General features: G+C 40.4%; 1 protein-coding gene across 8 annotated transcripts in view; it reads left to right on the top strand.

Annotated features, from left to right (window-relative positions):
- The window catches only part of DOCK3 (dedicator of cytokinesis 3), a 735684-nt gene that overhangs the window by 185819 nt on the left and 524291 nt on the right, over positions 1-25574 (top strand). For all 8 annotated transcript variants that reach the window (XM_033208879.1, XM_033208884.1, XM_033208901.1 and 5 more), the window contains exon 4: positions 3546-3601. In XM_033208879.1, the coding sequence (XP_033064770.1) occupies positions 3546-3601 (56 nt within the window). The remainder of the gene's footprint in view (positions 1-3545; positions 3602-25574) is intronic.

A 25574-nucleotide genomic window follows, 5' to 3' on the forward strand; every position in this document is an offset into this window, starting at 1 on the left:
TGACCTCAGGTGATCTGCCTGCATTGGCCTCCCAAAGTGCTGAGATTACAGGCGTGAGCCACTGTGCCCGGCTGGATATATACCATTCAATAATATGAACAGCTCATTTATTTATCAGTTGATGGACATTTGGGTTGTAAACAGCTTTTGGCTATTGTGACTGGTGCTGCTATCTTTTATGGTTTTGATGAAAAATTTGCTGATAATTCATATAATTTTTTTTCACTGTAGGTAAAGTGTTGTTTCTCTCTTGTCAATTTTTTCTTTGCCCATAGTATTCCAAAATGAGTATGTTGTAATTTGTTGTGTATTTCCTTGGTTTTCTTCCTGCTTGGGATTCGTTCAACTTCTTGAATGTGTACCTTTATGTCTTTTTCCAAATTTGGAAGTTTTGTGTCGTTTTTTAAATTTTACATTTCAAATTAGACTTTATTTTTTAAAGAGTTTTAGGTTTCCAGAAATATTGTGCATAAAGTACAGGCTTTTCCTCCCCACCCCCCACCTCAGTTTTCCTATTATTAACATCCTGCATTAGTGTGGAACATTTGTTATAATGGATGAACCAGTATTGATACACTATTAATATTATTCATTATTTACATTAGGGTTTACTCTTTGTGTTATACAGTCCTAAGGGTTTTACCAAATGCACAATGTCATGTAGCTATCGTTACAGTACCATGCAGAATAGTTTCACTGCCCTAACAATGCCCTTGTGTGCCACCTGTTCATCCTTTCCCACTTCCTCTAGGAACCTTGGAAATAACTGTGTTTTTTTACTGTCTCTATGGTTTTGCTTTTTCTAGAATATCATATAGGTGGAGTCATATAGTATGTAGCCTTTCAGATTGATTTCTTTCACTTAGCAATATGCAGTTAATGTTTTCCCTATGTTTTTGTGGCTTTATAGCTCATTTCTTTTTATTGCTGAATCATATTTCATTGAATGGATGTGCTACAGTTTGCTTATCCATTCACCTGTTGAAGGACATCGTAGTTGCTTCCAAGTCTTGGCATTTATGAAGAAAAATGCTATAAGCTTTTGTATGCAGTTTTTTTGTATGGGCATCAATTTTCAACTCATTTGGGTAAATACTTAGGAGTGTAATTACTGGATCATATGGTAAGGCTATGTTTAGTTTTGTATGAAACTGCCAGAGTGTCTTTTAAAGTGACTATACCATTTTGTATTCCTACCAGCAGTGAATGAGGTTGCGTCACATCCTCACTAGTGTACCATTATTCATGTACTTTTTCAGTCCAACTGTCCCGTGGGGCAGTTCTGATACCACCAGAGAAGGCTGATGGAGGGAGTCCTATTAATGCTGGTTAGGGGTGTAAGTCCAGATAATCCAGGCAATCTCCACTGCCACTGTGTGGTGGGAGCTTGTTACTAGCTACTGGAGAAGGTTTTGGGGTCCTTAAACAGCCAGCCACTTCTTATGTTACCCCAGTATGGGTCTGAGTGCTTCGTTACTGCCTGATGATGATGAAAGTCTAGTATCTCCAATTGACCTTGCTTGTGTAGGTGGGGATTAGGTCACAGTTTTTTGGGGTTGGGGCAGAAGGGGGTGCTGTTTGACAGCAGTATAGTGGTTATTGTTTAAAAGTTTTCTGTCTTAATAGGATGACCTTTTCCTGGTTCTTTGGCTAGAGAGAGCAAGTTTTTGTTGGAGTTTCTTTCTGTCTGTGCCTGTTAGTGCTTCCAGGTTTCCAGCTTCTTCACTTTCAAATAGCCTGATATATATGCAAAAAGATACACTAGGGAATTCACCACTATGTTTTTCTGTGTCTCCCACAATCCCTAGTTGGTCTGCCTTCTTCTCTCTACCTTTCAGAATATTTTTATTTTGGTTATGTATGTATATATATTCCAGAGTTTTTAGGTATGCACTAGGTGTTTTTTTGGAGGAATACTGAAAAGTATGTTTCTTTCATCTTCTTAGAAGTGTATGCTGAGGCCGGGCGCGGTGGCTCAAGCCTGTAATCCCAGCACTTTGGGAGGCCGAGACAGGCGGATCACGAGGTCAGGAGATCGAAACCATCCTGGCTAACACGGTGAAACCCCGTCTCTACTAAAAAAATACAAAAAACTAGCCGGGCGAGGTGGCGGGCGCCTGTAGTCCCAGCTACTCCGGAGGCTGAGGCAAGAGAATGGCGGGAACCCAGGAGGCGGAGCTTACAGTGAGCTGAGATCCGGCCACTGCACTCCAGCCCGGGTAACAGAGCCAGACTCCATCTCAAAAAAAAAAAAAAAAAAAAAAAAAAAAAAAAAAAAGAAGTGTATGCTGAGCATGTATATTTTAAAGCTTTTTACTATCAATTCCTTTTTTTAAAAACAGATAAACAATAGTCATCATTTAGCTATGGTTACATGCGGTTGCATTTTAAATCCTTTTTTAAGTCCCACTATTCTCCCATATTAGGATTTTACGTTAGCATATGCTCTTTTATTATGAGCCAACACACAGAATGTATTACTGTAGTCTAATTGCGTATAGCCTTCATTGGGATGATTATTGGTGGTAGTGTGGGCCACAGAGTATAAAAAATATTTAGGCCATGTGTGTGGGTGTGTGTGCGTGTGCGGGTGTGTGTGTTTAAGACAGGTTCTTGCTCTGTCACATAGGCTGGAGTACAGTGGTGCTATGATAGCTCACTATAGCCCCAACTTCTGGGCTCAAGTCATCCTCCCAAGTAGCTAGGACTACAGGTGTGCACCTCAGCCTCCCAAGTAGCTAGGAGTACAGGTGTGCACCATCACACCTGGCTAACTTTTTAATTGTTTGTAGAGACAGGGTCTCGCTATGTTGCCCAGACTAGTCATGGACTCCTGACCTTTAGCAGTCCTCCCACCTTAGCCTCCTAAAGCACTGGGATTACCAGCATGAGCCACCAAACCTGTAAGCCATTCATGTTTTATTTGAAGAGCATTTTATACATCAGGAGATGGGGTGAAACATGGATTGGAAAACTGACGTGTGTTTTTTTTTTTTTTAATACGCTACTTATTCTTTAGGAATTAGAATCAAATTATGGTAAATAACAAAGTAGAAACAGTTTTGGAAAGAGTAAAAGAAGACATATTTTAGAAGTTCTCGAGTTGATTCACTCCTGTGAACATTAATGTTAGCTAGAGTCTGAGAATTGTTTTTCCGGCTCAGAGCTAGATAATCTGTAAGTTGTTGGTTAGATGATGATATTAGTTTTGGAGATACGTGACAAGTTTTGTACATAATACTATATCTGGAGAGTGAATTGATGGACCATCTCTAGTCTATAACTCTTTTAAAATTAAAATTTAAAGTTTTATTTTTGCAGTGCTAAAGATCATGGTTGTCTCCTAAGGATAGATTTTGATAGCATATGGCCATGAAATTCCTACCTAATATACTTTGTACAGCTCTGCATACTTAATGTGCAAAGTGGTTGCTGTAGCAGGCGATCTACTATGTTTCTGTGCTGAGATCTGATTGCTATTTTCGTATATATGAATGTTAATCACAGTTTATTTTTTCTAACGGGAAATATTTTCTCTTTTACAGGGGATCTTTCCTGCAAATTACATTCACTTGAAAAAGGCAATTGTCAGTAATAGGGGGTGAGTAGTTGGCCTTACTAAATTTATTTACAATTTTTATAGGCTGTAGAGGAGGATTGTTTTTCTTTTTGGTTCATAGTATAAAATATACAATTGACATGTTTTCCTGGCAAAAATGTACATGCTTTATCATGTAATTCTAAGGGAATAATGTTTTCTTAAAATACAGACAACTTTAATCTGTTTTCTTGTATACGGAAGAAGTGACGTTAGCTGTGAATTTTACAAAATAAATTAGGCATGCAGTATGTTTTAAAAAATTATGTACTATTTTCAGCATAGTCATTCATAGGGTAGGAGTTAAATAAAAATATGTCATTTTGTTTTTACAAAGTGAAAGAGACTTTAAAAATTTTTTATTTGCAAGTTGAAATTGGAAAAGTTTAAAGGTATATACCTTAACCATAAGAAGACAATATACAAAATGGTTTATCACAAATTTTAAAAGCAAAGCAATCTCCCTAAAAAGAGACAAGAAATAAATATATCAAAGTGTTACCACTTGTTTTTGCATGTTGGGAATATGAATGAGTTTTCAAACAATTCTTTGTCATGTTCTGTTTTTAAAAATAGTATTATAGTTTTGATTTTATTTTTCAAAATTTATTATTTTAAAACATAAAATGTAGGTACTGTATAATTTGTAACCAAGGTAGCTTCCTAAAGTAGAAATACTGTTCTTGACTGCAGGGTGAGTAAGCATCAGAGTGATCTTCTGGTCAGTTAGGGTTCATTCAGGAAAATAGAAACATGAGTCACTTTATGAGGTGGAATTTAATGTGGAAAATTATTTACACACGTTTGAAGAGTGAAAGAACAAAAGAGGAAATCCTGATGTAACCCATAGATTATAACTGCATAAAGCGGCCTACACATTAATGGTGGGGATACAAAAGATAGTGGATTGGGGATACCGAAACCCAGGAACTCAGAAATTAGATCTAGAGACACTGGAGCTCAGAAATTTGAGGAGGAAATATCAAATAGCTACTGTTGGTATGTATAAAGAAGGTGGTAATGAGGCTGTTTTGGGGAATGCCAAAAGCAACTGGAGGCTGGAACCAATTTTCACTGAAAGAAATTGTTTACAGGAACAGCAGGAAACACACTTCTTTACCTTCTTTTCCCCAGTGTCTTTCTAATGCTCCCAGCTGGCAATGGAGACTGCAAAACACAGCTTGCGAATTTTAGCTTCATGATTAGTACTTAGAAGAATAGATTTGGAGATGATGGTTATTATTAATTGTCTTGTATGCCTTCCAATATAAAATTTGGGGAAATAGTAAGAATATAACTTAGAAGATTCTGATGTGAATCCACAACTAGCATACTTCTTATTCTTCTCGTTCTCCTTTTACAAAACATGTAAAGCCATAAGGACATAAAAAAGAAAAACAACTTTACATCTCATGTTTATGAACCTTTGCAGCAAATGATCTGCCATCTCAAGTTTATAAGTAAAGACTATCAAAAGTATTGAGCCTGGATAGAAGTGTGGGAAAAGGAAAAGAGAGTATTTTGACTTGGGATTAGCAAAGCATATATTTTGGAAAGTGCTTAAAAACATTTTCTGAATGTGAATGGCTTATCACAAAATTCAGAAATAATATCCTTGATTTATCAGTAATGAGGCTGATCAGAGCTGAAAGTGGGCAGAAGCTGTGAGGGACCAAGGTGAGAAAAGGAGATATAGATAGTATCTAGGGATTCTGAAATAGAGTGCCTTAGAAAATACCAGCAAAATCATACACTTTCTGATGATAAGGAACTTACCGTAAGTTCATGAGTCATATGTCCCATTTATAATAGTTACAAAGGACATTGGGGAACACTTTGCTAGTAGAAGAATACCTACCTGGATTCAGTTTGCTTCAGGAAAGTAGAAGTGTTGTGGCTGTACATAAAATTACGCACAGAGAAGCCATATTTGCTGGAAGTGGGATGTAAATCTTAGAAAGCTATTTGGAATTTACTTCCATATCCAAATGTCCGATAAGTTGATGGTCCAGAATAAAAAATCTAAAATCTGGAGAAAATACTAAAAAACAATTGTCTACAGGCACTGGAGAACAATTGGTTGGGCAAGACCAATCTTGAGGGGCTGTGATCTTTGATGAAAGGGATGTGCACAAGGAGAGATTCATGTTTACTTTGGCCTTTTTCTCTAGAGAATTTTTCATTTTACTATGTTGTAGTGGAATAGAACCCAACCAGAAAGTAGTAGCCTTTCATGACATCAGCAATTTGGCAGAATAAGAAGTTTCAGCTCTCATTCCCCTACAGAAACACAGATTTAACAATGGTATACCAAGAAAAATACCTTTATAAGAGGTCCAGTATCCGGTGAAGAAGTTGCAGTACTCCAGAGGAGCACAAAACAGAGAGTAGACACATTGAAATGGCTAAGAAGAGCAATTTCACTCTTAGCTTTGTCAGTCCCTTCTCCCAGCTGGTTAAGAGAGAATCTGTCCCAGACTGTGACTCCTCCAGTGGGGCAAAGAACAAGTGGACTGTACAACAAACATCTCTAGCATTTGTGGGTGCTGCTTGAATGACCTCTTTCTATCCCATCTCACCCAGAGTGCTGGAGTAGCCAGCATAATTTAAACTTGTGGGGAAAGCTAAGAACAAAGAAAAGGAATGAGAGGCTCACTGCAGCTTGCTTGCCTCTGCAAGATTGGAAAAAATGTACAACCCTCAGATTTCTGTAGGAGGGAGGGAGAGGAGTGGGAGCAGTATCCCATCATTTCAGTGCCTCACTCTAGAGAAAAGTGGAGGGCAGGCAACTGTGGCCAGTAGAGCTCTGCAGGGTTGGGAGAAGATGCATATCTGTGAGTCTTCTGCTTCAGAAGGGAATGAGAAGAATGAAGCATGCATCCTGGAATTTTAGAGTACTGCCCTAGGGAAAAGAGATGGGCCTCTTACTGTGGCCATCATTCTTTGTGAGATTTGGAGAAGGCGCACAACCCTGAGACTCTCAGGTTGGATGGAGGAATGAAGTGCGTACATTCATAAAATAGATTTGAGAGGTTCCCAGAATCTGGTTGGACTGATTGGTGAGGGTCTTTGTCTATTGAAGTCAGTCCATAAAGACTGGGAGGAGTGGTTGTTTCTTCAGATGTACAGGCCCCAAAGCAAAGCTGCAAGGAAGATGAAGAATCAGGAATACATGACACAATCAAAGGAACAAAATAAATATTCAATAACAGACCGTAAAGAAAAGGAGTTCTATGAATTGCCTACAAGACAACTCAAAATAATAGTCTTAAAGATTACTTAACTAAATGAGTTACAAGAGAACACAGATAGACAACTAAATTAAATGAGGAAAATGAAAAGTGAAAATCATGAGAATACCAACAAAGAGATAGAAACCATAAGAAAGCAAAGAACCAAACAGAAATTATGGAGCTGAAGAATACAATAAATAATACAAAAGTTCTATAGAGAACTTCAACAGCATTCTTGATCAAATAGAGGAGCGAGTCAACTTGAAGACAGGTCATTTGAAATGATTCATTCAGAGAATCAAAAAGGAGAAAGAGTGAAGAAATCCTAAGAAACTAATGGGACACCATCAAGCAAACCAATATGCTCAATATGGGATTATCAGAAGGAGGGCAGGAGAGAGAGGAAGAGGGAGAGCAGGAAGAGAAATGAGCAGGAAATTTATTTAAAGAAACAGTGGCTGAAAACTTCCCAAATCTGGGGAGGGAAAGGAACATTGATCCTTGAAGTTCAAACAACCCCTTTAAGAGGAATCCATGCTGAGATGCATTGTGGTCAAATTGCCAAACGTCAAAGAGAATTTTGAAAGTAGCAAGATGAAAAGGATTTGTCTTATATAAGAGAGCCCCCATAAATCTGCTATCAGCAGATTTCTCAGCCAAAACCTTACAGGCCAGAAGGGAGCAGGATGATATATTTAAAATACTGAAGGAAACAAAAAAACTCTGTCAACCAGTACCCAGCAAAACTGTCCTTCAGAAATGAAGTAGAGAGGAAGGCTTTCCCAGATAAACAAAAGCTGAGGGAGTTCATCACCACTAGACCTGCCTTATAAAAAAATGCTAAAAGGAGTTCTTTGAGTTGATACAAAATGATGCTACACAGCAACAAGAAAGCATACAAAAGTATACAATTCACAGGCAAGGGCAAATATATACACATATACAGAATATTTGAATACTGTAAAGATAGTATATAAACAATTTTAGTCTAAGAGTTAAAAGACAGAAGTATTAAGAATATAACTACAAAAACTTGTTAGTAGATGCACAATATAAAATATGTAAATTGTGTCATAAACAATAAAACATTTGTTGAGGGAATTAAAATTGTCAGGTTTTTGTTTTTGATTTTTTTTATAGTGTGCAAATCTTTTAAGTTTAGCAAATATTAATTACTTTTAAGGGAACTATGAATAATGATTGGTTCTGTTTGCATAGTTGGTTAATTAAGCTTTATTCTTATATATTCTTCCCTTCTGTTAGGTCACACAACTCTTAAGTGTTAAAACAATGTTCTGTTGAATTCTAGGTCTCCCAGCTGTTTTTGACTATTTGGTCACAATTCTAAATTGTTATTCTGACTGCCAAGTGATTTATTTTCAAAGTATTCCTCCAGTAATGTTTAAAGGTCTAGTTTCTACCACTTCTTCTCTTAAAGGAAATTTTAATGGTTTTTTTTTTTTTTTTTTTATCAGTTGAGATAAAAGCTTCAAGCAAAAAACATCAGAAATGAATCACATAAAAAAGTAATCTTAGTTTTTATTTCAGCATCCATATGAAATGCTTAGTTACGTTTCTTTTTCTTTTTTTTTTTTTAAACTTTGAAAAACTTTTTTTCCTTCAACTTTTATTTTAACTTCCAGGTTATAGGGTTCCAGCATGTGCAGGTTTGTTACATAGGTAAACGTGTACCATGGTGGTTTGCTGCACAGATCAACCTGTCACCTAGGTATTAAGCCCAGCATTCATTGGCTATTCTTCTTCTTCTTTTTTTTATTAAGGAAATTATATTTATTCAGGACTGAGCTTTGCAATGGCAGTATGCAGGCCATCATAAACTGTGTGCCCATGTGCATGCTCAGGGAGGTAAGGGGATACAAAGATTTATTTTTTTAACTTTTTTTGGTTATACTTTAAGTTCTGGGATACATGTGCAGAATGTGCAGGTTTGTTATATAGGTAGACATGTGCCATGGTGGTTTGCTGCACCATCAACTCATCATCTACATTAGGTATTTCTCCTAATGCTATCCCTCCCCTATCTCCCTACCCCCCGACAGGCCCCAGTGTGTGATGTTTCCCTCTTCGTGTCCGTGTGTTCTCATTGTTTAACTCTCACTTTTGATTGAGAACATGTATGTTTGGTCTTCTGTTCCTATGTTAGTTTGCTGAGAATTACAGTTTCCAGCTTCATCCATGTCCCTGCAAAGGACATGAACTCATCCCTTTTTTATGGCTGCATAGTACTCCATGGTGTGTATGTGCCACATTTTCTTTATCAAGTCTGTCATTGATGGGCATTTGGGTTGGTTGGTTGGTTCCAAGTTTTTGCTGTTGTGAGCAGTGCTGCAGTAAACATACGTGTGCATTTGTCTCTATAGTAGAATGATTTATAATCCTTTGGGTATATACCCAAGGGATTGCTGGTTCAAATTATATTTCTGGTTCTAGATCCTTGAGGAATGGCCACACTGTCTTCCACAATGGTTGAACTAATTTACACTCCCACAAACAGTGTAAAAGTGTTCCTATTTCTCCACATCTTCTCCAGCACCTGTTGTTTCCAGACTTTTTAATGATCACCATTCTAACTGGCATGAAACGGTATCTCATTGTGGTTTTTATTTGCATTTCTCTAATAATTAGTGATGATGAGCTTTTTTTCATATGTTTGTTGGCCAATAAATGTCTTCTTTTGAGAAGTGTCTGTTCGTATAGTTTGCCCACTCTTTGATGGGGTCGTTTTTTCTTGTAAATTTGTTTAGTCTTTATAGATTCTGGATATTAGCCCTTTGTCAGATGGAGAGATTGCAAACATTTTCTCCCATTCTGTAGGTTGCCTGTTCACTCTGATGATAGTTTCTTTTGCTGTGCAGAAGCTTTTTAGTTTAAGTAGATGCCATTTGTCAATTTTGGCTTCTGTTGCCACTGTTTTTGGTGTTTTAGTCATGAAGTCTTTGCCCATGCCTCTGACCTAAATGGTATTGCCTAGGTTTTCTTCTAGGGTTTTTATGGTTTTAGGTCTTAGGTTTAAGTCTTTAATCCATCTTGAGTGAATATTTGTATAAGGTTCTGTAAGGAAGGGATCCAGCTTCAGTTTTCTGCATGTGGCTAGCCAGTCTTCCCAACACCATTTATTAAGTAGGGAATCCTTTCCCCATTGTTTGTTTTAGTCAGGTTTGTCAAAGATTGGATGATTGTAGACATGTGGTGTTAATTCTGAGGCCTCTGTTCTGTTCCATTGGTCTATATATCTGTTTTTGTACTAGTACCTTGCTGTTTTGGTTAATGTAGACTTGTAGTATAGTTTGAAGTCAGGTAATGTGATGCCTCCACCTTGCTATATGGGCTCTTTTTTGGTTCCATATTAAATTTAAAGTACTTTTTTTCTAAACTGTGAAGACAGTCAGTGGTAGCTTGATGGGGATAGCATTGAATCCATAAATTACTTAGGGCAGTATGGCCATTTTCATGATATTGATTCTTCCTATCCATGAGCATGGAATGTTTTTCCATTTGTTTGTGTCCTGTCTGATTTCCTTGAGCAGTGGGTTGTAGTTCTTCTTGAAGAGGTCCTTCACATCCCTTGTAAGTTGTATTCCTAGATATTCTATTCTCTTTGTAGCAATTCTGAATGGGAGTTCACTCATGATTTGTCTCTCTGTTTGTCTATTATTGGTGTATAGGAATACTTGTGATTTTTGCACATTAATTATGTATCCTGAGAGTTTGCTGAAGTTGCTTATCAGGTTAAGGAGATTATGGGCTGACACAATGGGGTTTTCTAAATACACTGTCATGTAATCTGCAAACAGAGACAATTTGACTTCCTCTCTTTCTATCAGAATATCCTTTATTTGTTTCTCTTGCTTGATTGCCCTGGCCAGAACTTCCAATACTATGTTGAGTAGGAGTGGTGAGAGAGGGCATCCTTGTCTTGTGCCAGTTTTCAAGAGGAATGCTTTCAGCTTTTGCCCGTTCAGTATGACATTGACTGTGGGCTCATGAATAGCTCTTATTATTTTGAGATACTTTCAATCAATATAGTTTATTGAGTGTTTTTAGCGTGAAGGGGTGTAGAATTTCGTTGGAGACCTTTTCTGCCTCTATTGAGATAATCATGTGGTTTTTATCATTGGTTCTGTTTATGGGATGAATTACGTTTATTGATTTGTGTATGTTGAACCAAGCTTGCATCCCAGGGATGAAGCCCACTTGATTGTGATTGATAAGCTTTTTGATGTGCTGCTGGATTCGGTTTGCCAGTATTTTATTGAGGATTTTCACATGGAAGTTCATCAGGTATATTGGCCTGAAATTTTCTTTTTTTGTTGTGTCTCTGCCAGGTTTTGGTATCAGGATGATGCTGGCCTCATAAATGAGTTAGGGAGGAGTCACTCTTTTTCAGTTTTTTGGAAAGGTTTTAGAAGGAAAGGTACCAGCTCCTCTTTGTATCCCTGATAGAATTTGGCTGAGAATCTGTCTGGTCCTGGGCTTTTATTGGTTGGTAGGCTATTAATTACTGCCTCCATTTCAGAACTTGTTATTGGTCTATTCAGGGATTTGACTTCTTCCTGGTTTAGTGTTGGAAGGGTGTATGTGTCCAAGAATTTATCAGTTTCTTCTACATTGTCTAGTTTATTTGCATAGAGGTGTTCATAGTATTCTCTGGTGGTAGTTTGTATTTCTTTGTGATCAGTGGTGATACCCCCTTTATCACTCTTTATTGTGTGTGCTTGATTCTTCTCTCTTTTATTCTTTATTAGTCTGGCTAGTGGTCTACCTGTTTTGTTAATCTTTTCAAAAAACCGGTTTCTGGATCCATTGATTTTTTTGAAGGGTTTTTCCTGTCTCTATCTCCTTCATTTCTGCTCTGATCTTAGTTACTTCTTGTCTTCTGCTAGCTTTTGAATTTGTTTGCTCTTGCTTCTGTAGTTCCTTTAATTTTGATGTTAGGGTGTCGATTTTAGATCTTTCCTGCTTTCTCTTGTGGGCATTTAGTGCTGTAAATTTCCCTCTACACACAGCTTTTAGTGTGTCCCAGAGATTCTGGTATATTGTGCCTTTGTTCTCTGGTTTCAAAGAACATCTTTATTTCTGCCTTGATTTCATTACTTACCCAGTAGTCATTCAGGAGCAAGTTCATGTAGTTCAGTTTCCATGTAGTTGTGTGGTTGTGAGTGAGTTTCTCAATCCTGAGTTCCAATTTGATTGCACTGTGGTCTGAGGGACTGTTAGGATTTCTGTTCTTTTGCATTTGCTGTGGAGTGTTTTACTTCCAATTATGTGGTCGATTTCAGAATAAGTGTGATGTGGTGCTGAGAGGAACATACATTCTGTTGATTTGGGATGGAGAGTTCTATAGATGTCTGTTAGGTCCTCTTGGTCCAGAGCTGAGTTCCAGTCCTGAATATCCTTGTTAATTTTCTGTCTCATTGATCTGTCTGTTATGGACAGTGGGATGTTAAAGTCTCCCACTATTATTGTGTGGGATTCTAAGTCTCTTTGTAGGTCTCTAAGAACTTGCTTTATGAATCTGGGTGCTTCTGTATTGGGTGCATATATATTTAGGATAGTTAGCTCTTCTTGTTGCATTGATCTCTTTACGATTATGTAATGGCCTTCTTTGTCTCTTTTGATCTTTGTTGGTTTAAAGTCTATTTTATCAGAGACTAGGATTGCAACCCCTGCTTTTTTTTGCTTTCCATTTGCTTAGTAAATATTCCTCCGTCCCTTTATTTTGAGCCTATTGTGTCTTTGCACCTGAGATGGATCTCCTAAATACAGCACACTGATGGGTCTTAACTTTTTGTCCAGTTTGCCAGTCTATCTTTTAATTGGGGCATTTAGCCCATTTACATTTAAGGTGAATGTTGTTATGTGTGAATTTGATCCTGTCATTATGATGCTAGCTGGTTATTTTGCCCGTTACTTGATGCAGTTTCTTCATATTGTCGATGGTCTTTACAGTTTGGTATGTTCTTGCAGTGACTGGTACCAGTTTTTCCTTTCCATATTTAGTGCTTCCTTCAGGAGCTCTTGTAAGGCAGTCCTGGTGGTGACAAAATCTCTCAGCAGTTGCTTGTCTGTAAAAGATTTTATTTCTCTTTCACTTATGAAGCTTAGTTTGGCTGGATGTGAAAATCTGGGTTGCAAATTCTTTTCTTTAAGAATGTTGAATATTCCCCCCGACCCCTGCAACTCTCTTCTGGCTTGTATGGTTTCTGCAGAGAGATCTGCTGTTAGTCTGGTAGGCTTCCCTTTGTGGGTAACCCGATCTTTCTCTCTGACTGCTCTTAACTTTTTTACCTTCATTTCAACTTTGGTAAATCTGATAATTATGTGTCTTGGGGTTACTCTTCTTGAGGAGTATCTTTGTGGTATGTGATGGTTTCTGTATTTTCTGAATTTGAATGTTGGCCTGTCTTGCTAGGTTGGGGTAAAGTTCTCCTGGATAATATCCTGAAGAGTGTTGTCCAACTTGATTCCATTCTCCCCATCACTTTCAGGTACACCAATCAAATGAAGGTTTGGTCTTTTCACATAGTCGCATATTTCTTGGAGGCTTTGTTCTTTTCTTTTCATTCTTTTTTCTCTTATCTTGTCTTCTCACTTTATTTCATTAAGTTGAGCTTCAATCTCTGATATCCTTTCTTCCGCTTGATCAGTTCGGCTATTGATACATGTGTATGCTTCACGAAGTTCTTTTGCTGTGTTTTTTAGTTCCATGAGGTCATTTATGTTCTTCTTTAAACTGGTCATTCTGGTTAGCAATTCTTCTAACCTTTTTTCAAGGTTCTTAGCTTCCTTGCATTAGGTTAGAACATGCTCCTTTAGCTCGGAGGAGTTTGTTATTACCCACCTTCTGAAACCCACTTCTGTCAATTTGTCAAACTCATTCTCCATCCAGTTTTGTTCCCTTGGTGGCGTGGAGTTGGGATCCTTTGGAGGAGAATAGACATTCTGATTTTTGGAATTTTCAGCCTTTTTACTCTGGTTTTTCCTCATCTTTGTGGATTTATCTACCTTTGGTGTTTGATGTTGGTGACCTTTGGATGGGGTTTCTGTGTGACCTCCTTTTTGTTAATGTTGGTGCTATTCCTTTCTGTTTGTTAGTTTTCCTTCTAATGGTCAGGCCCCTCTGCTGCATGTCTGCTGGAGTTTGCAGGAGGTCCACTCCAGACCCTGTCCCTGTTTGCCTGGGTATCACCAGCGGAGGCTGCAGAACAGCAAAGATTGCTGCCTGTTCCTTCCTCTGGAAACTTTGTCCCAGAGGGGCACCCACCATATGCCAGCTGGAGCTCTCCTGTATGCGGTGTCTGTCGCTCCCTGTTGGGAAGTGTCTCCTAGTCAGGAGGCACGGGGCCAGGGACCCACCTGAGGAGGCAGTCCCTCCCTTGGCAGAGCTTGAGCAATATGCTGGGAGATTCGCTGCTCTCTTCAGAACTGACAGGCTGGAACATTTAAGTCTGCTGATACAGTACCCACAGCTGCCCCTTCCCCCAGGTGCTCAGTCCCAGAAAGATTGGAGTTAGATCTATAAGCCCCTGACTGGGGCTGCTGCCTTTCTTCTAGAGATGCCCTGCCCAGAGAGCAGGAATCCTGAGAGGCAGTCTGGCTACAGTGGCTTTGGTGAACTGCAGTGGGCTTCACCCAGTTCAAACTTCCTGATAACTTTGTTTACACTGTGAGGGGAAAACCGCATACTCAAGCCTCAGTGATGGTAGATGCCCCTCCTCACACCAAGCTCAAGTGTCCCAGGTCAACTTCAGACTGGTGTGCTGGCAACAAGAATTTCAAGACAGTGGATCTTAGCTTCCTTGGCTCCATGGGGGTGAGATCCACTGAGCTGGACCCTTGGTTCTCTGGCTTCAGCCCCCTTTCCAGGGTAGTGAACGGTTCTGTCTTGCTGGCGTTCCAGGCGCCACTGGAGTAAGAAAAAAATATCCTTCAGCTAGCTCGGTGTCTGCTCAAACGGCCACCTAGTTTTGTGCTTGAAACACAGGTCCCTGGTGGCATAGGTACCCGAGGGAATCTTCTGGTATGTGGATTGCGAGGACCATGGGAAAAGTATAGTAACTGGGCTGGAGTGCACTGTTCCTCAAGGCACAGTCCCTCATGGCTACCCTTGGCTAGGAGAGGGAGCTCCTTGACCTCTTGCTCTTCCCAAGTGAGGCGACACCCTACCCTGCTTCAGCTCACCCTCTGTGGGATGCACCCACTGTTTAACCAATGAGATGAGCTGTGTACCTCAGTTGGAAATGTTGAAATCTCCTGCCTTTTGCATTGATGTCACTAGGAGCTGCAGACCGAAGCTGTTCCTATTCTGCCATCTTGCCATAAAGAAAGCAAGCAAGCAGGTATTCCTCTTGATCCTCTCTCTCCCACCATCCCCCTGACAGGTCCCAGTTTGTGTTGCTGGCTCCATGTATGTCTCCTTTTGGGAAATGTCTGTTCATGTAATTTGTCCACTTTTTAGTGTGGTTGTTTGGTTTTTTCTTGTAAATTTGTTTAACTTCCTTGTAGATTCTGTCTCCCATTCTATAGGTTGTCTGTTCACTCTGATGATAGTTTCTTTTGCTGTGCTGAAGCTCTTTAGTTTAATTAGATACCATTTGTCAGGTTTTGCTTTTGTTGCAATTGCTTTTGGCATTTTTGTCATGAAATCTTTGCCTGTGCCTATGTCCTGAATGATATTGCCTAGGTTTTCTTCTAGGGTTTTTATAGTGTTGGGTTTTGCAATTAAGTCTTGAATCCATCTTGAGTTAATTTTTGTATAAGATGTGAGGGTCCAGTTTCAATTTTCTGTATATGGCTAGCCAGTTCTCCCAGCACCATTTATTAAATAGGGAATCCTCTCCCCATTGCTTGTTTTTGTCAGGTTTGTCAAGTATCAGATGGCTGTGGATGTTCAGTCTTATTTTTGAGGTTTCTGTTCTGTTCCATCAGTCTGTTTACCTGTGTTTGTACCAGTACAGTGCTGTTTTGGTTACTTGAGCCTTGTAGTATAGTTTGAAGTTGGGTAGTGATGCCTACAGCTTTGTTCTTTTTCCTTAGGATTGTCTTGGCTGTTTGGGATCTTTTTTTTTTCACAGGAATTTTAAAATAGTTTCTTCTAATTCTGTGAAGAATGTCAATGATAGGTTTATGGGAATAGAACTGAATCTATAAATTACTTTGGGCAGTGTGGCCATTTTCACAATATTGAGTCTTCCTATCCATGAACATGGCATATTGTTTCATTTGTGTCCTCTCTGATTTCCTTAAGCAGTGGTTTGTAGTTCTTCTTGAAGCAATCCTACACCTGTCTGGTTAGCGGTATTTCTGGGTATTTTATTCTCTTCATAGCAGTTGTGAATGAGAGTTCATTCATGATTTGGCTCTTTGCTGGCCTGTTGTTGGTGTATAGGAATGCTAGTGATTTTTGCACTGTTGACTTTATCCTGGGACTTTGCTGATGTCGCCTGTAAGCTTAAGAAGCTTTTGGGTTGAGATGATGGGATTTTCTAGATATAGGATCATGTCATCCGCAAACAGAGATACTTTGACTTCCTCTCTTCCTATTTGAATACTTTTTCTTGCCTGACTGCCCTGGCCAGAACTTCCAATACTATGTTGAATAGGAGTGGTGAGAGAGGGCATCCTTTTCTTGTCCTAGTTTTCACAGGTAATGCTTCCAGCTTTTGCCTTTTCAATATGATATTGGCTGTGGGTTTGTCCTCTGTGGCTCTTATTATTTTGAGTTATATTCCTTCAATACCTAGTTTATTGAGAGTTTTTAACATGAAGGGATGTTGAATTTTATTGAAGGCCTTTTCTGCATCTATTGAGATAGTCATGTTGTTTTTGTCTTTAGTTCTGTTTATGTGCCTAATTACATTTATTGATTTGCATATGTTTAACCAGCCTTGCATCCCAAGGATGAAACTGACTTGATCATGGTGGATAAGCTTTGGATGATCTGCTGGATTCAGTTTGCCAGTATTTTGTTGAGGATTTTTGCATTGATGTTCATCAGGTATATTGGCCTCAAGTTTTCTTTTTTTGTTGTGTCTCTGCCAGATTTTAGTATCAAAGTATTGCTGGCCTCATAGAATGAATTAGGTAGAAGTCCCTCCTTTTCATTGGTTTGAAATAGTTTTAGTAGAAATGGTACCAGCTCTTTTTTGTGCCTCTGGTAGAATTCAGCCGTATATCCTTCTGGTACCGGGCCTTTTTTGCATGGTAGGCTATTGATTACTGCCTCGGTTTCAGAACTTGTTATTGTTCTATTTAGGGATTCAGTTTGTTCCTGGTTCAGTCTTGGGCGGGCATATGCATCCAGTAATTTATTCATTTCTTCTAGATTTTCTAGTTTATGGGCATAGAGATGTTCATAGTATTCTCTAGTGGTGGTTTGTATTTCTGTGCGATCAGTAGTGATATCCCCCTTATCATTTCTGATTGTGTTTATTTGATTCTTCTCTCTTTTTTTATGAGTCTAGCTAGCAGTCTATTTTATTAATTTTTTCAAAAAACCAGCTTCCAGATACATTGATTTTTTTTTTTTTTTTGGGAAGGGCTTTTTTTTTTTTTTTTTTAATTTCAATTTTTTTCAATTCTGCTCTGATCCTGGTTATTTCTTGCTTTCTGCTATCTTTGGGGTTTCTTTGCTCTTGGTTCTCTAGGTCTTTTAGTTGTGATGTTAGGCTGCTCATTTGAGATCTTTCTGGCTTTTTGATGTGGGCATTTAGTGTTATAAACTTGTGTCTTAACACTGCTTTAGCAGCATCCCAGCTATTCTGTTACATTGTCTTTTTGTTCTCATTATTTTCAAAGAACTTCTTGATTTCTGCCTCAATATCATTATTCACCCAGTAGTCAATTCAGGAACAGGTTGTTCAGTTTCCATGTGTTGTGAGGGTTGGAGGGAGTTTCTTAACGTTGAATTTGATTGTGCTGTGGTCTGAGAGACTGTCTTGATTTTAGTTCTTTTGCATTTGCTGAGGTGTGTTTTACTTCTGATTATGTGATCTATTTTAGAGTAAGTGTCGTGGCCATCAGAAGAATGTATATCCTGTTGGTTTTGGTTGGAGAGTTCTGTAGATATCTATCAGGTTTGCTTGATCCAGGCTTAGTTCAGGTCCTGAATATCTTTGTTAATTTTCTGTCTTGATGATCTAATATTGTCAGTGGGGCATTAAAGTCTCCCACTATTATTGTGCAGGAGTCTAAGTCTCTTTGTAAGTCTCTAGGAACTTGCTTTATGAATCTGGGTGCTCCTGTATTGGGTGCATATGTATTTAGGTTATTTAGCTCTGCTTATTGAATTGAACCATTTATCATTATGTAATGCCCTTCTTTGTCTTTTTTGATATGTGGTAGTTTAAAGTCTGTTTTGTCTGAAAGTAGGATTGTGATCCCTGCTTTTTTTTTGTTTTCCTTTTGCTTGATAAATTTTCCTCCATCTCTTTATTTTGAGCCTTTGTATGTCTTTGCATGCAAGATGAGTCTCCTGAAGATGGCATACCAGTGGTCTTAACTTTTTATCCATCTTGCCATTCTGTGTCTTTTAATTGGGGCATTTAGCCCATTTACATTTAAGTTTAATATTGTTATGTGTGAATTTGATCCTGTCATGATGTTAGCTGGTTATTTTGCAGACTTGTTCATGTGGTTGCTTCATAGTGTCACTGTTCTTCTGTGTACTTCGGTGCATTTTTGTAGAGGCTGGTAATGGTATTTTCTTTCCATATTGAGTGCTTCCTTCAGGAGCCCTTGCAAGGCAGGCCTGTTGATGAATTCCCTCAGCATTTGCTTCTTTGAAAAGGATCTTATTTCTTCTTCGCTTATGAAGCTTAGTATGGCCAGATGTGAAATTCTGGGTTGGAATTTTTTTTTTTTTTTAAAGAATGTTGAATATTGGTTTCCAATCTCTTCTGGCTCGTAGGGTTTCCACTGAGGGGTCTGCTGTTATCCTAGTGGGCTTTCCTTTGTAGATGACCTGTCCTTTTTCTCTGGGTGCCCTTAACCTTTTTTTCTTTCGTTTTGACCTTGGAGAATCTGATGATTATGTGTCTTGGGATTGATCTTCTCGTGGAGTTTCTTATTGAGGTTCCCTGGATTTCCTGAATTTGAATGTTGGCCTGTCTTGCTTAGTTGGGGAAGCTCTCCTGGATGATATCCTGAAGTATGTTTTCCAACCTAGTTCTGTTCTCTCCATCTCTTTCAGGTAACTCAATCAGTTGTAGGTTTGGTCTTTTTATGTAATCCCATGTATCTCAGAGGTTTTGTTCATTCCTTTTCATTCTTTTTTCTATATTCTTGTCTGCCTGTCTTATTTCAGAAAGATAGTCTTCAAGCTTTGAGATTATTTTCTCTGCTTGGTCTATTCTGCTGTTGATTGCATTGTGAATTTCCGGTGTTTTATTTTTAGCTTCATCAGGTCGGTTATGCTCCTTTCTAAAGTGGTTATTCTCATTATCAGTTGATGTATTATTTTTTCATGATTGTTAGCTTCTTTGCATTGGGTTAGGATGTGCTCCTTTATCTCAGCGAAGCTGGCTGAAGCCTGCTTCTGTCAGTTCAGCCATCTCAGCCTCAGCCCAGTTCTGTGCTCTTGCTGGAGAGGTATTGTAGTCATTTGGAGGAGAAAAGGTACTCTGGCTTTTTGAGTTTTCAGCATCATCCCTCCTTACACTCTAGGCAGTGCAGCTCAGGGAGAGATCTCTTCCACTGGTGACACAAGCATTCCTTTGGCTGCCCCATCTCATGTCTTACTGGGTCATGTGCACCCCAAGTCCACCAGTTCTGAGCCTAGCACAGCCCCAGGACTTGCCCAAAGACTGCAGTCCTTGTGGCCTAGACGGCATTTCAGATTTGTTCAGAACCCAAGGGCACTTTAGTGCACTGGTGGTGGGGCTAGCCACCACTCAGGTGCCTACTGCTGGGGTGTAAGATTACCCTCCGGCTGAAGCTGCTCTAAGAGCCCCCTCCATGGGCACTGGCCAAATTCTGCCCTGTGTTATGTTCTGCTGTGATAAGGAATCACTGAGTTCCAGTGCAAAGCCCCACAGTCACTTTGTTCTCCATCCCCCAAGCACACAGATTATCTCTCCATGTGCTGATGGTGGATAGAGATTGGTGGTGAGCTGGGCGGAACAGAGCCATATTTCTCTTCTTTCAAAAGCAAATAGGAGAAATATTGCTGAATTCTTTTTCTCAGTAAGGAACATCCCTGAGAAAGAGAATGTGCCCCTGAGGGTAGGCCTCTAAAATGGCTGCTTTAGAGGCGGCTGTCTTTTACGGTGGAAGACAAAGGGATTAAATAAGCCCCGGGCTCCTGTAGTGCTCCCAGGCTTATTAGGATGAGGAAATTCCTGCCTAATAAATTTTGGTCAGACCAGTTGTCTGCTCTCAAACCCTGTCTCCTGATAAGATGTTATCAATGACAATACCTGCCGAAACTTCATTAACAATTTTAATTTCGCCCCATCCTATGGTCCTGTGATCTCGCCCTGCCTCCATTTGCTTTGTGATATTTTATTACCTTGTGAAGCATGTCATCTCTGTGGCCCACACGCTATTCGTAAACTCCCTCCCATTTTGAAAATTGCCAATAAAAACTTGCTGGTTTTACGGCTCAGGGAGCATAACGGAACCTGCCGACATGTGATGTCTGTCCTGGACACCCAGCTTTAAAATTTCTCTCTTTTGTATTCTTTCCCTTTATTTCTCAGACCACCCAATGCCTAGGGAAATAGAAAAGAACTCACGTGAATATTGGGGGTGGGGTTTCACCCACTACTTTAGAAATCTACTTGGTGTTCTATTGTGCTATGTAGCTGAGCTGTTACTGAAACCACAAGACACCATCCTTCCCCCTTTTCCCTCCCTTTTCCAAAGGCAGAGAAACCTCACCCTGTAGCCACTGCTGCTACAGGCCCACAGGCCCACAGCCCTACAGGGAGTACTGCCTGACTACTGTTGATGTTCCCTTAAGTCTTTTTTTTTTTTTTTTTTGAGACGGAGTCTCGCTCTGTCGCCCAGGCTGGAGTGCTGTGGCCGGATCTCAGCTCACTGCAAGCTCCGCCTCCCGGGTTTACGCCATTCTCCTGCCTCAGCCTCCCGAGTAGCTGGGACTACAGGTGCCCGCCACCTCACCCGGCTAATTTTTTGTATTTTTAGTAGAGACGGGGTTTCACCGTGTTAGCCAGGATGGTCTCGATCTCCTGACCTCGTGATCCGCCCGTCTCGGCCTCCCAAAGTGCTGGGATTACAGGCTTGAGCCACCGCGCCCGGCCGATGTTCCCTTAAGTCTTAAGGGCTCTTGAGTCAGCGTGCAGTGAATCTTGCCTTGCCTGGGACTCACCCTTCAGGGCAGTGGCCTCCTCTCTGACCCAGGACAGTTCCAGAAATGCCATCCAAGAGCCAAGTCCTGGAATTGAGGGCCCCTAGAGCCCACTTTGTTCGCTACTGATCGGTGACCAAGCTGGTACCTAAGGTGCAAGAGAAAGCCCTCTTTACTTTTCCCCTCCACTTTTCTCAAGCAGAAGTCTTACCCTGTAGCCACCAGAGCTGGGAACGTTCTGTGTCTCACCTGAAGGCAGCAGGTCTCAGATTCTCACCCAAGGCCCTTGACATAGTACCTGGGTATCACTGGTGTTTATTTGTGGCCCAAGGGCTTTTCAGTTAGCAGGTGATCAATTTATTTTGGAATGGGTCCTTCCTTTCAAGGCAGCGGGTTTTTTTCTGGCCTGGGTATGTTTAGTTTAGCAGCTTAGTAAGGTCTGAGAGCTAGGACCTGGAAAGGAGACTTTGTGACTGACTGGTGCCCTATCTTGCTGTGGTTGAGCTGTTATCCAATATGCAAAACAAAGTCTTCCCCACTCTTTCCTCTCCTCAAACAGAAGGGAGTTGTCTTTTGGAGTTGCAAGCTGTGCAGCCTGGGGCTAGGAGAGGGGTGATGTCAGCACTCCCTTAGTTGCTTCGACTCTTGTGCCATTAGGTCTCATGCACCTCCAGTCCACTGGCTCTGGGCCCACTTCAGCACTCACATAGGAGTTGCAGTACTTGTGCCCTGGACTGCCTTTCAAGATTAGGGCCCCAAAGCATGTCCACAGTGGTGAGGCTTGCGGGAACTCACATTCCAACCACTGGAATTGTTGATTCCCTTCTGGCTACGGCTAGTTTACAGTGATCCCTTCGTTGGTGGGTATCAGCTGAGTTTCGTCTGTGTTGTTTTTGTGCTATAACAGAATAGCACTGAATTCAGTGCCTTAGAATTGCTGTAAGTTCCCTGTCTTCAGTGCACAGGAACCCTCTCTGTACTACTGCTGGGTGACTGGGGAGGAGTGGCATCGGTGATTCATGATTGTTCTTTATACCTCTTTAGTGCCTGTTTCAGCAGTGTGAAGTTAAAACTAGGTACTATATGGAGGTCTTCTGAGTTTTAGTTCTCATAAAGGTGCTTTTTTTGGTGTGGATGGTTGTTAAATTGGTGTCCTTGTGTTGAGGGGAGAGGACAGTTGGTCGAGCCTTGTATTCTGGCATCTTGCTTTGGCCTCCCTGTATTGTCTCTCTTTTTTATTTTATTTTATTTATTTGGGTCTTTTTTTTTTCATGGTTGGTATAGGTAGTAGTTTGTCAGTTTTGTTTACCTTCTTAAAAAACCCAGTTTTTATTTTGTGGCTCTTTGTATTTTTTTCCTCAATTTTATTTCGGCTCTTCATAGTTTATTTTCTTATATTTAGGTTTGGTTTGTTCTTGCTCATCTAATTATTTACATTCATTCTTGTTGTTTATTTCAGGTTGTTCATTTGAGAGCTTTCTACTTTTTTGATATTGGCATTGATTTCTATAAACTTACCTCTTAATAACACTTTTGCTGTATCCGTAGGTTTTAGTATGTTGTGTTTCTATTTTCACTTGTTATAAGAAATGTTTAAATTTTATTCTTAACTTTTTCATTGAGACATTGGTTATTCTGAAACATGTTTAATTTGCATGTAACTGTAATTTTGAAAGTTTTTCTTGTTATTGATATATAGTTTTATTGTGGTCAGAAAAGATAGTTGATATGATTTCAGTTCTTTTGCGTTTGTTGAGACTTGTGTTGTGGCCTAATATACAGTCTGTTCTGGAGAATGTTTCATGTGCTGATGATATGAATGTTTACTCTTCAGCTATTGGATGAAATGTTCATTAATGCCTGTTTGGTCCATTTAATATAAAGTATAGTTTAAATCCAATGTTTCTTTGTTGATTTTCTGTCCAGATGATCTGTCTAATGCTGATAGTAGGGTGTTTAAATCTCCAAAGCCAATTTGTTCTTTATTTTTGCTTTTCCCACAATGGGGAGACTTAACCAATGGGATCCCTCTTGGTGTCATGTTTGACAGGCCTTGCAGTGGTGCTGGATTCTAGGTGGATGTTCTTGAGGTGGCTGTGGGACTAGTGTTCTAGCTTCGGGGTGTCATGAATGTATTGCAGCACCTGGGTCTTGGTGTTTAGGTTTGCTCTCTGTGGCAGAGTTGGATATAGATTGCTCACACAGCTAAGATTTGTGAATTTGAGGCACCCCTTAGCAGTATGGGCTGAGTGCCAGGTTTTAGTTGTGATTCTACTTCTGCCTGGTAGGGTACAGCACTGGCTTGATTCCAGGGAAGAGGTATTCTAGAGGTTTGGGCCTAGGAGCAGGGTCCAGCTGCAGTTTGGCATCCTGATCCAATGGAACTCAGGGGCAGGCATGAGGCATCTTGTAGTAGTGACTCTAGACCATGAGATGGCGGGGCTTTGCAGTATCTCAGACTATGTGAGGTCAGGTACAGGGGCAGAGTGTACCTGCCCTTGTAGAATGGTGAAGCACAGCTGTTGTTTGGTCCCTGGAGGGTACAGGGAACAGTACAGCAATGACTGCCCTCCCCAGGGAGAGCAGTCTTTCAGCGGTGTATGCACTAGGGGACGAGTTCACCTGCATGGAAGGCAGGATGCTAGTATTGCATGGCCTGTAAAGCAAGGTATCCAAGTTCAGACACCATTCTGTTTCTCTGGGACATGGGGTACTACACCAACTCAGTCCTGGAATGCGCAGCTGCTCCACTTGCCAGGGCACTAGTTTCCCAGGGGGTGATGTGCTGCTTCAGCTGAGGCCTGGGGAGAGGTCTGACTGTTCTGGGTGACCCACGTATCATTTTCCTGGAATGCAGGGAGCTGCTTCACCTGAGGTACTAGGGTATGTAGCCACTCCGGATGGCCAAGGCACTGTTTTGTTTCAGCTTAGTTACTGGAGAGGCATGACTGTTCTAGGTGACTAAGGTACCGTGTTTTCAAGATGAGGATACTACTTCAGCTCTAGCCCACAGCAGTACAGGGAAGGTTAGGTAGAGTGGCCCCATCTTTGCTTGTTTCTATGGGGAGGGGTCTAACAGTTGCTCACAACTTAGCTTGGGGATATCCAGCCATAGGTTTGTGATGGTTCTGTGTTGCCTCAGCCACAGAGATGAAGGAATGCCACGTCTGCCCGCCCCCAAAGCAAGATACACTCCAACCATAGTTCCAGTTCCAAAATGGAGAAGTGTGATAGCCATGCGGGCCATAGGGGATGGGAGATGGTGTCAGCGCCTTCTTTGGGGAAAGCACAGCTGTGTGGACTCCAGGCATCTCCCTCAGCTGGGTCTAGTTCCTATGAGGACTGCATTGGCCTGAGTGGTGAGGCCTGCAAGTGTCCAGGGTGTTAATGTGTGTTCCTGGGATCCTTTAGCTTAACTCCTTACTGTTGGGATAAGTTCCTCCTGGTTTCCACCTGAGCCCAGTTAGGATATGGGCCCGATGCTTCCTTCCATTCTCTACTTGGCCAAGTTTCTTTTCTCACCAGGGTTTGTATTGCTCCTTTGATGCACTCTGGCACTGTCCCTCAGTTATTTTTGTTAAAATGTAGTTGTCTTGGCCGGGTGCGGTGGCTCACACCTGTAATCCCAGCACTTTGGGAGAATGAGGCGGGCAGATCACGAGCTCAGGAAATCGAGACCATCCTGGCTAACACGGTGAAACACTGTCTCTACTAAAAATAGAAAACAATTAGCCAGGCATGGTGGCAGGCGCCAGTAGTCCCAGCTATTCAGGAGGCTGAGGCAGGAGAATGGTGTGAACCCTGGAGGCGGGGCTGGCAGTGAGCCGAGATTGTACCACTGCACTCCAGCCTGGGCGACAGAGCGAGACTCTGTCTCAAAAAAAAAAAAAAAAATGTAGTTATCTTTTAATTGTTTTGGCTCCCTTTATGAGGGGAACGAGTGCTAGAGGCTTTTAGGTGTACATCTTGCTTGGTAATCGTTTCAAAATACATATTTTAAGAAAGTAGGAAAGACCTATGGAATGTAATAATGTTGAGATATTAGAGGCAAGACACGGATGTTCCCATTACCTGTCATGGTAATGATGTATTATTTTTATTACACTCTTGCTTTTGATTTTCTAGATTTTTGCTTCTGTATTTATGTATGTGATTGGTCTATGATTTTTTCTTGTCATATCCTTTACTAATTTGGATCTAAATACTATTCTAGTTTTGTAGCATGAGTTGAATAACCTTCACATTATTGCTAGACTAAAAAAGTTAATGTAGAGATTAACCCTTCTTTAAAGGTTTGATAAAACTTGTCTTTTAAAATGTCTGGGCCTGCTATCTTTTAGATAATGAGTTGGGTAGTAGGGTGGGTAGGGGAGAAAAACTTGATTACTGGGTTAATTCAGTTTCTTTAATGGTT

Source organism: Trachypithecus francoisi, unplaced genomic scaffold (assembly GCF_009764315.1).
Source record: "Trachypithecus francoisi isolate TF-2019V2 unplaced genomic scaffold, Tfra_2.0 Lachesis_group0, whole genome shotgun sequence".
NCBI classification, from domain to species: Eukaryota; Metazoa; Chordata; class Mammalia; order Primates; family Cercopithecidae; genus Trachypithecus; species Trachypithecus francoisi.